This window comes from Lates calcarifer, linkage group LG23 (genome assembly GCF_001640805.2).
Source record: "Lates calcarifer isolate ASB-BC8 linkage group LG23, TLL_Latcal_v3, whole genome shotgun sequence".
Classification (NCBI taxonomy): domain Eukaryota; kingdom Metazoa; phylum Chordata; class Actinopteri; family Centropomidae; genus Lates; species Lates calcarifer.
The window spans coordinates 10,158,963-10,173,916 of NC_066855.1; the positions used below are offsets into that span (position 1 = coordinate 10,158,963).

General features: G+C 39.7%; 1 protein-coding gene across 1 annotated transcript in view; it reads right to left on the reverse strand.

Annotated features, from left to right (window-relative positions):
- Positions 1 to 14,954, reverse strand: part of atrnl1b (attractin-like 1b) — a 59,493-nt gene that overhangs the window by 33,481 nt on the left and 11,058 nt on the right. The window contains exons 12-20 of the mRNA XM_018698737.2: positions 14,336 to 14,550; positions 13,792 to 13,910; positions 13,347 to 13,479; positions 12,110 to 12,297; positions 10,590 to 10,803; positions 10,294 to 10,485; positions 5,908 to 6,141; positions 4,630 to 4,767; positions 2,497 to 2,590 (exon numbers count right to left, since the gene is read on the reverse strand). Of these exons, the coding sequence (XP_018554253.1) occupies positions 2,497 to 2,590; positions 4,630 to 4,767; positions 5,908 to 6,141; positions 10,294 to 10,485; positions 10,590 to 10,803; positions 12,110 to 12,297; positions 13,347 to 13,479; positions 13,792 to 13,910; positions 14,336 to 14,550 (1,527 nt within the window). The remainder of the gene's footprint in view (positions 1 to 2,496; positions 2,591 to 4,629; positions 4,768 to 5,907; positions 6,142 to 10,293; positions 10,486 to 10,589; positions 10,804 to 12,109; positions 12,298 to 13,346; positions 13,480 to 13,791; positions 13,911 to 14,335; positions 14,551 to 14,954) is intronic.

The window sequence follows — 14,954 nt, forward strand, 5'->3', positions numbered from 1 at the left end:
AAATGGCTGATGATGGTTGGCCCTGCTGGTGCCTGGCCTGCTCAAATACCCCACTCTGATTTTGTAGGGTAGAAAATGATGTCGTTTGAATCAACTGTTAGCCACCTGCTATCTCGGTGTTGTGCTCTCGCATTGCACCATGCTGCACCCCATCTGGCAACAGAAATGAATGTGACATTTTGACATTTGTGTCAAGTGTCATTTATTTATTCTCAAAGTCAACACAAAGTACAGATGGTTTTTGAAGAGGTCTTTTTCTGAGCACTTCCCCTAGTTTCCTTTGCTTTCTCTCTATGTCTCTTGTGCTCTCATCACATCCATGTTTTCTCTCATTCAATGAGTTTCTCGCATATTCTGAATACTGTCAAGACTAAGACCTCAGTTCCCTTATATTTCCACGTGATACATTTGACTAACTTGTAGTCTCATTAGGTGAGCCACTGTCTTTTTTTGTTCCAATATGGTGGTTGTCACTGCTCAGCTTAACTACCAAGTTTTTGTTTAATTTACTCTCTTATAAACAATGTACCAGATACTGAGTGATCATATGTTACCTAAACGCAGGCTGCAGTTTATATCAGCCATCATTCAGAGTAGCAAAATACACACGTATCTTAATGTCGATATATTGTTTCTAATCACAGACAGTAATAATTTACACTTGCACACCAACTCATGTAAACACATGCTTTACCTACACAGCATGATGCCTCTATGTGATCACGTGTAAACTGTGTACTATGTATCTTTATGTTTTCCATGTGAGAAATATACACATGCAGGTGGTGAAAACAAATTTCTCATCTAGACCATCTATCTATTTGAAATTTGAACCTCAACAGTTAAAGGTAGCCTGTGAAGTTTTTGACCACACGAACAGCTACGAACAGCAGAGTAATGTTTTCATGAGTGGGTTCCTACTTTGTTTTGTATGAGCATTAAGCGTGCACAAGTGTGCACATACCACTAACAATTTACATCCTCCAGTTGGTTTCATGCTATTCCACCAGATGTAAACAATCCACAATTTATCATCATCATGACATCAAATCATTTAAATACCTTTATGGTGTGACTACTGTATATTACTTTTGCTCACTACAGTCTTGTCATTGTACTTAGCAAGAAGATGTTGCAACTGAATCAGTATGACACGACTGAAGTCTGACTGAATTTCAAATTATGTCTCATCAAAATTGCAAATTAAATATGGCTGTGAAATGTGAAACTGAACAAGTAAGAGATGACAAAACCTGAGCACACAGTGTTGGAAAAAAATTCAGGAGACAAAGCGAGAGAGGGAAAACCATGTCATGTTGCGTGGGAGTGTATGTGCGTTCAAGGTTTGCCAGTGACCCCCCCCCATACCTCTCACTGCATTAGTGGTATTAAAAAACATCAGTGTCCATTCTGCTTACAACTGGGAAAGCAGACAGCTAAGTGGAAATGGCCCTCCTACACTGAGGGAATCCACAGCATCAGCAGAATTCGTCCTGAAGGTGGAGTTTCTGCCTTTTAATGTCAACTGATGGTTCTGTTTTTACACTACAGAATCATTACAACAACCAAGTCTCTGCAAGAGGAGGAACAAAGTGACTCTAAGTGGTTCAGAAATCCATGCTCATACCCACATCATGAAAACCATAAATGGTCATTTTAACTATTTGATTTGAAAAATGTACTTGGGCTGTTTTGTTTTGTGCATGAGCTGTGACCTCACATTACATGAATGCCATTATGTAATAAAGGGAAACTGAAAGTTAGACTATGCCATGACTTAAGATCAGATCAAATTAATTTCTATTTAATTTGTATGTACTGATTTTTAGTGTCTATCCGACTCATCCTATATCAAAGATGTGTTTGGCAAAAGTTACCATTTGATAAAGAAAGGAACTCCTCTGGTTTACCTACCATCCACTCTGATGTCCTGTAATTTGCCCCAGTGTTACTATCATTATTTTTTTGATTATATTAAATCATAAGCGAGGGGTGAGCTTGAATCCATATTTATCCCTTTTAAAGTCTGAGTTTAGCATGAGTTTTTTACAGAAGCTCTGTTTCTGTGTCAGTGTTACTGAGGTGTTTTCAGTTCACAAGTATATGCAAAATATCATAAATTAACATAACACCTTCCCATATGTATCCGTCTCACTTGTCAAAATGGGTCTCCCTTAAAATAGCCCCAAGCATTTCATCAGGGCTCCATCCCAAGTGGTACCAACCCAGTAACAGGCAGCCCAGAGACTCACTTTTGATTGTTATTACCATAACTCTGTGAATTTTACTCCTAACATTGACAGTGTATTTCTCATTTGACCTCTCTGCTGCCGTGTGGAACTTTTGGAAACAGGGTCTAGAGATACTGTACTGACCATATCTAATAATAAAAAGCTACAGTATAAATTGCTGGTCCAAAATTTCAGCATGATGATTTAAGTATGGAACCACTTAAAACACTTCTGTTTTCTCTTTCTTGTGTGTGTGTGTACTCACAGCTGGCACTGGTCTCCTTTGATCCCCTTGGTGGTGCAGAAGCACTTGCCAGTTAACACCTGGCACACACTTGCGTGACCATTACACTTACAGGCTGGAAGGGGCAGAGAAACACAGATGGAATGGAGGATGGGGGATAGAAAAAGAGAGAGAGCACAGGGGGACAGATACATCATTGATTAGCATTTTACATAGCAAAATATGTGGCTAAAGTAAAAGACATTTCCAACCTTAGTTTAAACTTTTGATTTCAGCATCTCCTGAGGGCACAAGAAACCCCTTTAATTGCCACAATCTTTTCCATAACAGTTGTTGTTCCCGCTTTTAAGCACTAGGCCAACACTTTCCCATTGCTTGCTGTCTCTGTGCAAAGCTAGGCTGCCGACATCTCTTCTGCTGTACTGAACACACAGAGATGAAATTGATATTGATCTGGGCAAGATGGTAAACAAGCGCATTTTCCAAAAAGACTGGCCAAACTTCAGGCATTTGATACATGATGGAGAAAAATGTGTGTGCCGTATGGCCTTTTCCTTTCAGTTCACTACGTTTTAACTCAGGTTTATTACAGTTCCTTCGTCTTCCCCCTTCTTAGAACATTTCCAAAGATAGTAAATATGAATATTTCAGGTGACAGGGTTGCTTTTAACCATGTGTCTTAGCACTTTGTCTTACACTTCTTGTTATTAACAGCTGGTGGTACTGGGAATCAGTGATTATGCAATAAATCCCTTGTCTTTAAATGAAGGCATGGATATACCTGCATGTGCTAATAGAACTTAAGGATTTTGAGTCATTTCATCCCCAGGCTCCAAAAGAATGAGAAGACTATTTCCTTCACAGAGGCTCACCTGTGTAGTTTCACTTTACAGGTTATAGTTATAGCCTACGCATTAACAGATGGTACCTGAGACTGTAAAGTTCTCAGGTGTGTGTGTGTGTGTGTGTGTGTGTGGCTCCCATGTCTGACAATTCAAACAATAGCCTACATGTAATTTCTCAGGAATGCTATTCATGTCTCATACAGGACAAGTGAAGGTAAATCTCCTCTTGACAAGGAAGCTGTATAACCAGTCCTCAGTCACTCTGCTATTCATTTAATAGAAATACACCCTCAGACAGTTATTAAATACACATCCAGTCTTTTTATATTTATTTAATGTCCACTCCAGTGCTGTATTTACACCTATTCTCCACATTATATTCAACAAAAATTACGGGCTTCTGCTTTGAAAACAGGAATGCTGTATAAATTATGGGTTGCAGTCACTCGAGAAAATTTAGATGCAGATAATAAATCTACTTCATCTGCAATTCAAAAACCCAGCCAAAACATCTTTATATCCAAAGAGGAAAAACCTGAATACCACAACCTTGAAATTTAGTAAAACAATTAAGTTATATCTGCTGAAAACTAATCAAAAAGTCTCTCCTCACCCAGCTAACCAGCTGTGTGTGTATAAGCATGCTTGTGCGTATGTTCCTTAATCTAAAATCAATGTAAGTCATGTTTTGTTTTTTCTACAGAGCTCTGCCTTCTGGATGGAAAAACCACAATAAAACCAGAGGTGAGTGTTTGACCTTCAACTTCGCCTACTGTTCCCACATTGTACCACATCTGCTTACACTCACTCCAGTGTCAGGAAAGCACTTAAATCAATCTTGACATTTCATTGTCACTGACTTGGAGAACAAAAAATAAACCAGCAAGGACTAGACATCTATTTTGCCTTTGATTAAAGCCAACATATGGAGTAATATTTTCATTAATCAAACAAGACAGACTATTTGTAACTAGTTCTAATCAACACACAATAGTGCCCTCTGTTGGCTATGATGCTGTATTACTGTAGGTTTATCATGCTACAGACTAATTGGAATTCAATAAGAAGATGGTTTTCTACTAAAAGCTTAATTATCATTTACACACAGCAGGTCTAGCACAAAATAAAGGAAAACAGAAAAGTTGTATTTGTTTAAACTTGTTGATCTGTTATTAATTGGAATGAAATGTATACTGATGACTGGGAAAAGGTTAAGGAGGTCTAGAGCTAAAACATCAGTTGACCCCCTCACCAAAACAATAACAAGCAAATCCAATAAGCAATTTTCTGTGGTGTCAGCGTCACTCACCCTGGCATTTGCCACCATTGGTCGGGTCTCCGTGGTAACCAGGCATGCAGGTCTGGCAGTGAGGACCGGTGGTGAGGTTACGGCACTGTTCGCACACGCTGCCGTTCACACACGTGCTGTGGCCATTACACTGGCATGCTGAGGAAAACACAGAAAGAGGTCAGACTCATTTTCACTGCTTTAACTTTCTGCAACTGCCTTTCAAATAGATATTTAGGAAATAAATGAATATCACATATGGCCACCGTGGGTTCTATATCCTCAATGTGGGTTATAATGGGGGGCAGAGTGCAGGCTAACACAACTTAGAACAAACATGGATTTTCGGTTTTTGATTTGGGACAAGATGGGTGAATTTCTGCCAACATGCATACAGTCACAATCTTCATCTGCCTACAAGTCACATAGGCACCTGTTTTACAGAGTGATATTTGAATATTTTGTGACTAATTCACACAATCACTTCAATCATCCTCCCTGTAGCTAGTAAACAGCTAGGATTTGACACCAGCCCAACACAGCCAACATCTTGGGCTGTTGTTTTTGCTTTCCAGAAAATAAATAGACCCATTAAAGCTGTCAGTAGCTTGTGTGTACCATGTCATACTCTATGTAAATTATTATTTAATCAGACTTGCCTTTTGAAATAGTTTTAATGGCTACAACTTTTAATGAACCTACATCTGTGTGTCATATTGGAATTACAAATTGCACATCCAATGGGAGAGAAAATAAAAATAAGAAGTGTTTATTTTATGTAAGACTGACTCATGTGCTAACCTTGTTTTTATTGATTTTATAGCCAAAGTACACTGTGTAGCACTGAGCACCGTAACAGATTGTTACTAGTAAACACAACAGTATTTCCGTGGAAATAGGGAATAATATTTCTTTTCTTTTTTTTTTTTAAATCATTACAGAGCTTTTACAAAATGAAATATTTCTCGAGGTTTTTTTTTTTCATATTATTGATAGCCCTGAGCCACTGAGCCCCCCTCCTCACATTCTCAACTAGCAGTGGGTATATTATCATCCTACATGACGTGGTTGTATAGACTGGCCCATGATGAAAGCATTAAATGGCATACTAGTATAAGGTTGCATGGAGTCAGCAGGGAGGGATTAGTTGCATAGGGAAACTGTAACAGGAATCCTTGATAAGAACATCTTCTTAAACTAGACGTGATAGTCAATAGGTAATAACAACCTCTCACATAGATACACTTATGGCACATGATCTGTAATTTCAGTAAGAGGGGCAGGAAGTGGATCCCTTACCAGGGCAGTGAATGAAGGCCCACTCGTAGCCCTTGTCTTTGGGGCAGCTGCCCGGCTCCAGGCTCATGTCCTGGGACTGGCCCTGCTGGCCCTGCTTCGCCGTTCTCTTCATGGGCCCCCGGTACGAGCCCTCCATGCACAGACCCTTCCCCGTGCTGCTGGGATCTCCACACCAGCCACACTCCGGTTGCTCCAAACACTGGGAACATGTCTGCAGGCCTGAGCAGTTCTGGGCTAAAGGAGAGAAGAGAATTGTGTTATACTTCTCAGCAGCAAGTTCTGTGTTTTTTCCCCTGCTTTTTTGTTTATGTTCCTTTATTAGCCACATCTGCCCATTTCTTTTCATTTCAGCACTTATTAGCTAGTCACCTTAAAACCAACAACAGCAGAAAAAGCAAAGGTGCAATTCTGCAGAAAATAAAATCCTGAAGGATGTCGCTTTTAACACACTATTTGAATCATTTGTTAGCCTCTACATGACCTGCAGATTAAGGAGTATTAATGTTCTTTACACTGAGATACAAACTGGTTATCCAGTGAGCTGTCAGGACGACAGCTTTGAGAGCAGATAAGAGGATAAGAGACAGATGTTGAGCATTAAACAGTTGATGGGGAGGGGGAATGAACCACAGAATGAGACAGAAAATGTGTCAGCAAACCAGAGCCAGCAAAAAGTTTGTGATTTGAGCAAAGTTCGATGATAGGTTTAAATGTGATGCGTGAAGTGGCACCTTGCTCTAAACTCAGTAAGCCAGGGCAGCAGTGCTGTTTTGTCAGTTGAGGGATGAACTTTTGGGCAACTAAATTGCTTGACAAGTTTCAGCGTTGCCACTTGCCTGCCAGACAGACACTTTAAAGGAGAAAATGTCACTACTATTTTAAGGAGACAAACATTGAGTGCTTTTACCTCAGTTTATGTCAAACAAATCTCCAGCTATTCTGCTAATGGATGCGAAACCATGACAACGCAAGAGCAATCAGACTAAAGTAAGGCCATTTAAGTTTGTTTTGATGACAGGACGTAAGTGGCACATTTCTCAGGAACATACCATTCTGAGAGAAGGAGCAGCTGGGTGAGGACTTTTGTTGAAATACCAAACCTGCCATAATAACAAAACCCACACCTTTCGCATTGGATTTTTGACAGATAAATCAATACATGTGAACATGAACAACTAAATCTGATGCCTGCAGCTGTAACATAAATTGGATGGTGATTGTGACTGGGTCAGTACAGCAGAGTAAGTCTCATTTCACCCACTGTTAACACTTTTCACCAGCCAAGCAAATAGAAGCTCTATTCCTGGCCCAGGTTCTCTCTGACAGCACTGACAAGCCAATATTTATTTATGGAAGCTTTGAAGGCCAATTTAACATGTAAATGAGTTTAAATTCAAATCTGTTTGCAGCTGCAAATTATATCAAAATGTGACTTTTGAGGTCAAACTCGGAAGATCAAGTTACTGTACGCCCCGTGACATGTCTCTCATGGTTAAATTTAATTTAATCTAATCTGTGTCTGCAGTTTGTTTCACTGCTTGAAAAATGCTTTTGCTGGATTGTACCAAGACTAAAAAGATCAGAATGACGTGTCTTTTAATGCACCCAGCAATCAACAGATGACAATTACTGCTTTAAATCAACAAGTGCCCCTGCAACCATGTTGGAATCATACACAAAGATCATCTTCAAACGAAGTTTTAATGCTTCTTCTCTATCCTAACTGCTCTCCTTGACATTTTCAAATTGTCTCTCAAGTATTACTGTTTTGCACAGAGGATGTAGTCAGGCCAGGCCAGTCTCTTGAACTATGATGAAATCTAGTTTTTAAAAACAAAAGCATACTTGTGAATATTGTGATGGAGGAGATTCAGTATGATTACTTCGCAGTATTTGCTAATGGATTCATTTGCAATAAAATCAAACAATAAAAGAAACTAATCAAGCAACAACATAAGGCTGCTCTAATTTTAACAGCTGTCTCTAGACTAGAGCTGAAACTGATGACTAATTTTCAAAATCAGCTAATCTGCCAATTATATTTCTCAATGTGTCAAATAAATCTATAAAATGTCATAAAATTGTGAAAACTGACAATATAAATTCCCAGAGCCCAAGGTGACATATTCAAAGTGCTCACTTTGCTCCAGAGATGAATTTTATTGTCATGTACTATGCGATACAAAAGGCAGTAAATCCTGAAATTTGGCATTTTTTCTTGAAAAATGAATGAAATGATCAATTAACAGAAGTTACCAGTTAATTACTTTTATATTGACAGCTTAGCTGCAGAACCAGAGACAGTGGAGTTGGTATAGGGAGCATACAGGCCAGTTCCAATATAAAAGATTAAATCAAGGACCAAGGAAAATGCTCTGAAGAAAAGGGAAAGTCAACTTGACCTTGCATGTTTAAAATTCTGTCTGAACTGAATACAGCTTCAGGGGATTCACATTTTTCTTTTTGACCCATCCTGATGAAACAAATGGACAGTGTGTTCATGGCACAGATGACCATGTGTCTAGTTTGAATGTTTGATCTGCTAAGATGGCTACACAGACGCTGAATATGTGTTTTGAAGCATTAGAATTACACAACAGGTAGAAATGATTAGGTGAAAGCCATAAATAATGAATTATTCCCCACATGAAATAAACAAACTACTACCAGTTATTAGCATCTCACAATTAACAACCTCAGCTTTGCAAAATTAGACTATTCAGTACTAAGAGCAACAAATACAACACAGTCTGCCCTTTCAAGGTGTCCCTGCAGGCAGTGATACTAGAGTACTTTCTCTTAGGTCTGTGGTTTTAAGTGCATTTACGCAGTGTACTCAGCCTAAAGCACACATCACTATGCACTGAAAATGAGGAGGAAAGGGCTGAAGTAGGTGACATAATTCAAGACAGAAGTGGTGATTGAAACTTTGAGAGTGAATGTGAAGGAGCAAAGTCAGACAGAACAAACAGAGACCAAGGAAAATGCAGAGAGAATTTATAAGAACAACCTTTTCTGTCCTTCATGCCAAAAGGGACAAATTCCTCAAGACAAATATCCACAGAGTCCTGAAACGCCTCTGTGTTAACCTGGCACTGGCAGACACAAAAGAATTTGAGACCGTACCCTTGGGCTCCCTAAATTTGTTACTCACTAAACTGATCAGAGATGTTTTTACGATCTGACACAACTGCAAGTATAATAAATAAAATCATAAATCACGGCCCAACCTGAACAGCTACAACTGACCTTCAGACTAAGGAGCTCTCTGATCAACTTACCAATGCGCAGTGAAAACACTGTTAACAGTGTAACCTCTGTGACTCACCTTCGGACATAATCGTCAAGAAAACACCAACAGAAACGGTTCTTTAAAGTTCACATGTTTATCTAAGTTAAAACTACCTACTATTTAATAGCATATCACAAAGATAAGAGGAATGTAACAGTTTTCGGTTTTATCTTGTGATCCCTGGATCCCTGGTCCTGATCACAGTTTGAGAACCACTGCTCTAAAGCATTTTCCATCAAATTTCTTGGTGGGGGCAGCATAAACAATCCTTAAATGGTATAGTATAATAGTGAGTATTTCACTTACTGTTTTTTACAGTTACTAATGTTAAGAACTTTGTAATGTTATTAACAATCTGTTAATGCAATAGAAGCAAAGTTTACTCTAGATAATATTTACATTTAAATTGGTCGTTACATTTATGGAGTTAAAACACTGCCCCCTGAGCTTATTTCTAATTTTCATTTAAGCAAGGCTTTGGTCTATCCCATTAACATGTAAACGTAATGTTCTTAATGAAAGCTTAAGTGGGATCTAAAACATTTAACCTTGACATTGGTATTCACAAAAAAATATAACTGCACTACAGGGTAATCAGTTTTGCAGCACAAAAGGCCCATCAATGAATTACACAGCTGCAACAACAAGGGTTCAAGAGGACTTAAAATATGCAAGAGATTTTATTCATACATGCTCTTCTCTCAGTCACAGAGAATTTGTAGCCCTCTCTGAAGCTGTTACTTGATGCACGACTGTTTCTAAACTACTTAAAGCCATCTAATGGTAAGGAGTCCATCTGCAGCTTGGTCAACAGGGAAATCTAACAGTTGGGGTGACTATATGCGAGAGTAATTGGCCATTACAAACCAAAAACAGCTTCCAAAGCCAATCACGGGAAACTAATACCATTTTCCCTCTGACACAAACACCTTCCACTTTAAGCTCTTTTCCTCCCTTAACCAACTTTCTCTTGGTGATGAATATTGACTGCTTACAAAAGCCAATCTGGGAAGGCTTAGTGCCGGGCCACCTTAATGCCAGCTACAGACTTGAAAGAAGCCTCATCTAGATTAAATTCAGTAAAAGACACTTACCCACACAATCACCAGTCTGCCACTCCAGACACTGGCCATAAGGAAAAGAGATGACATAGGCAGTGGAGTCGACGCAGCGCTGCGCACTGCTGCACCACATACACTCCATGGCCTGGCTGGTACAATTAGCACAGTTGGTGTGCAGCGAGCACGGCTTCTTACAGGATGGACGCGTACTCTGATTGGGGTTTCCTGTGCAGGAAATGACAAAGAAGATTATAACTCCTGTGTGATGTTAAACTCTTCCCAAAAAAGATAACATATTCATGTAGTATGTGTATGCTGGTGTCTCTCACCAGTGGCTTTTTCACAAATCAGCCCATGGGCAGTTGCAGTACATGGATTGGCTCTCAGGCCTGACACCTGAGGCTCCTCCAGGTAAGCACAGAAACCAGAGTCACTGGGCTCGCCAGGCAGCCAGCGCAGGCTGCTGTTGGTGAAGGGGGTCATGTCCTCCCAACCCCAGTATGACACGTTTATTTTCCTCAGGCCCACCCAGGGAGACAGCCGCTGTGGAGACACACGGCAAAAGGCTAAACACAAAAAGTCACCAGGTATTCAAACGAAGGATGAAATTTTTAACTGCGCCTTCCTTTCTGCTCCATCGTGCTATTAGAGAAATGAATAGTTACTACATCTACACCTGCGAACCAAGGATGCTATTAAAAGTCTACTGAAAATAATTTCACAGATGTGATTACTTATTTGCCTTCAGGATTCAACTTTTAATGTAATGGGAAAATGATGGGAAATGGCATATCAAGGTTTTGTTCGGAACAAACAAGCTGGTTTCAACCCAGCAGACTGACAACGAATGAAATCTTTATGAATACGGGAGGCATGACCAAACTATAATAATCAGTAGACGCAAATATTTTCTCTCAGCACAAGAAGGATATGTAGCTGCAGTGAGAGGAAAGGGCGAGTGTTTCTATTAAAGATGAAGGTCTATTTATATTTTTTCCATGAACAAATCATCATTTATGAGTTATATTTTACCTTTTCTCAATTATACTGCTGGGCAGAGTGGACATCTCAAGGTGAAGAGTATCAAAGTCTGGGTCTAAAAAATGTGGAGTCTAGAAGCTCTTAACATTTGATCTTGAGGCTAGTCGAATGCCACAAACTGACAAAAGCATTTTGAATTTGCATCACAGATTTCCATTGATGTGTTGATATATTTGTGCTTTTTAATTATGGATTAGAAAACATAAAATATATAAAGAAATTTGGAAGTTATACTCTGATCAAAGTTAAAACTACAAACACAGCAGACTTATCAGTGAGAGTCTTGGACACTGTAAGTGCTTATGATTGTTCCTGCAGGCAGTGAGTCATTTGGTTTGTTATATAAAGCAAACAGTAGAAACTGTGACTAACAAAATGATACTATGGATGAAACAACTCAAAGCAAAAAGCACTAAGGGAGATGCTATTATCACAGTCAGATTCATCAGGTGCAGTATCTCTGTTTGGCATTGATGTTTACTTGTAATTGCGTCATGGTCAAACAGTTTGCTGCGCTGCCAGTTGAAAACACTTTCACGAAAAACAGTCAAAAGGCAAAAATTACATGAAGTAAAAGGAGGGGTACAATCAGACAAAACAGAGCCGTACACAAGAGTAAAACTGATCAGGAGAAAATCATCTCAGAATTCATAAGACAGAGTTACTGACAGACTCAACTAGCAGATAATCACTCCCTGTTCTCTCCCGTCAGCTAAACACTGAGCTGAAAGCTGCATACCCAATCACAAAGCTTCTGAGGGTAAATCTGATTCCAGCTGTTTTGTTTCATTTATGTATTCATGTTTACCTTGTCTTGTTGCTGGAGCTTCTTGAGCTCCTCAAGCACAAAGTCCACTTGTTTAGAGGTGGTGAGCGAGGCGATGTTTCCATTCAGGTTCTTGCAGTAGTGTTGGGCATTGTCGTAACTCTCACGGCTGGAGTTGATTCTCAGGCAGGCCTCCCCCACCTGGCTCCAACCCTCAGTGCACTGCTGGGCTGGAATAAAAGTGTAGTATGATGACAAGATGACAACACTGGTCCAAGATATGTTACATGTTATTGAAAACATACATTTACTCTCCTCCAGCCTTTACAACAAAACTACTTTGACAGGACTTACAGGAACTCGAAAGAAAAAAATGTTAAATCATTAAATCTGAACATTAGATAAATACTGCTCAACAGGGGGTGCCAGACCACAGGTAGAGAACAAGAAGCAGCCGTGAAAGCGAATTGCAGGATGTCCATTTTCTCCAAAACCACAAGGGATTTAGTGCGTGTGTATGTGTGTGTGCATGTCAAAAATTAGCAGGAGTGTCATCTGCACTTATTTGCCTTACAGAGATTGGGAGAATGAGACTCATTTTTGGAAACCAAATTGTCTGTTACTTAGTACTTCTCATAAAAATGATGTTCGTGTAGATGTATACATTTATGTGTGTGTGAATCAGGCAGAACCTCCCTTTCAGGCATCAGAAACAAACACACACACACACACAGATATGATTTGCAGCTCCCACTGCTGCAACAAGCCCTTAGGCGACAAGGCTTCATGAACTGAAAATTATGGATAAAGTGACAGCAACATTTCTTCACATTCAGCCACAGTCAACATTTGGGAGGGGGGAGTAGAGGATGAAAGGTAAACTAAATACACTGCCAGAACTGATAAACATCAGCATGACATCTTGAAAGTACATCTCTGCAAATAAAAGATGCTATGTATAAATAAGATGCACACAGGCAAAAGGAAAACTTAATTTCTAGTGAAATTACTTAAATTACTACTTATCATCTTTTAAGTAGGTCAAATAAGCCAAAGCAAATATTTATGAATATTTGTTTCAATATTCCCTTTAGGTCTGAATGTCATTCACTGTAATGAATGACACCACCAGTGAACAATGTAGGTGATTGTTGTGCATTGCAAAATGCTTATTCTTATCAATTTCTAACATTCATACCGAAACCTTGAATCCAAAGCTTTCATACGACACTGTGTTTGTGTGTATGGAACTGGTTCGTGGTTCCAGTGTGTTTCGTACCAGGCAAAGCGTGGCACTCTGGCTGATTCTGGTCCCACTGGCAGTTGAGATTCAGCGAGCAGCTCTTGCAGTTGGCGAGCTTGCTGCACACCTGCTCGTTCCGCACCGGGCACTCAGTGAAGTTCTTCACGTTCTACAACAAGAGAGAAGAGAACAGAGAAGACAGGAGGAATGTTAAAATTTAAAGACAGGTCAAGAAGCATTCATCTGTTCAATCAATGTACATAGTAATAAAAACATGGTCCTCTTTGTCCTATGATGCAATGGATTATGGATTATGGAGTACTAGTATCACTATGCAAGTAATAATGATACAATATCATACCAATATTCTAAACTTTGACAAAAAGTGTAAATGTTTTTGTGCATATGCATTTTTCTGAGTGTTTCAGGGAGCTTAACACAAGAACAGAAGCTCTCTGACGCCTTCTGCTGGACCACTTACAGATGTACAATTGCTGGAGGCAGAGATGCACTTCTTGTCATCACACCACTGGCACCCATTGGTGTTGGCTGTGCAGCTGGCACAGTCTGAGAACCGGTAGCACCGCTCGTCCACTGTGACTAAAAATACACACAAAGAGGAACAACAGAGTATAAGAATGAGTGTCTGTGTTTGTATTTGGTCCAAATAGGTTTTGTATTTCTTTTTAAGTGGCTCTGTAAGTGTAGAAATGTGTGAAAGAAAACTGTCTTTGTAACTTTCAGCTTAAAAGTATCTAGGTCATGGGTTTAACTGAAAAGAAGGATATCCCGTTGCGTAAGAATTTATCTTCATAATTAGCACACTACTCACAGCTAAAAAGACAGAGAGAGTAATGTAGCTTCAGTGAGACTACATTTTTATGTTTTTCTGAGGAAAGGGGTGAGGAAAAGCAGATAGACTGGAAAATTGTAATTGTGTATTTAAAGTGGAGTATGTATCATTCTATGGCAGATCTGGAAACGTCAAGTCAACCAGAAATGAAAGCTCTGGATGTCTTTCTCACCAGCTTTAGGGGGACAGAATGGGGCAGGTGTGAGGCTGCCATTAGCCATGCTGGGCTCCCAGGGGAGACAGCGGCCTCTGCTCCAGATGCAGCGGACCCCCGGCCCTGCCTTCACACACCCTTCCTCTGCAAGGAAGGCCTGGCAGCTGGGGGGTCGGTATACAAGCACATCGTTGAGCAGCACACCGGAGAACCCCCCAAACACATACATGGACCTAGTGAAGAAAAATGAACATGAGGATAGGGGGTAAACAATAAGGTACAACATAAAGATCAAGGTGACAATTCTATTATGGTATTCTTTGTAGTTTTAGCTTCATAAAATTCTCAAGACGGAAAAAAAACACTCAGCAAACGCAAACACATGCAACACAGTCATAATAACTACAAGGCAGGTAAGGTGATGTGAGGACTGTGTCTGAAAAGTAGCAATGTAGTAAAAAATTAATGGATTAGGTTTCTGTATCATTGCAATGAATACTTGTTTTTCAAGTAGTGGAAAATAACTTGCAGTCTCACAGTGTTTTTTTAACTTGGTCATTTCAAGACAGTCCTGACTTGGCCAAAAAACTGATGACTGAAGCTTTATAGATGCTTTCAGTGTAGGAAACACCTGTCC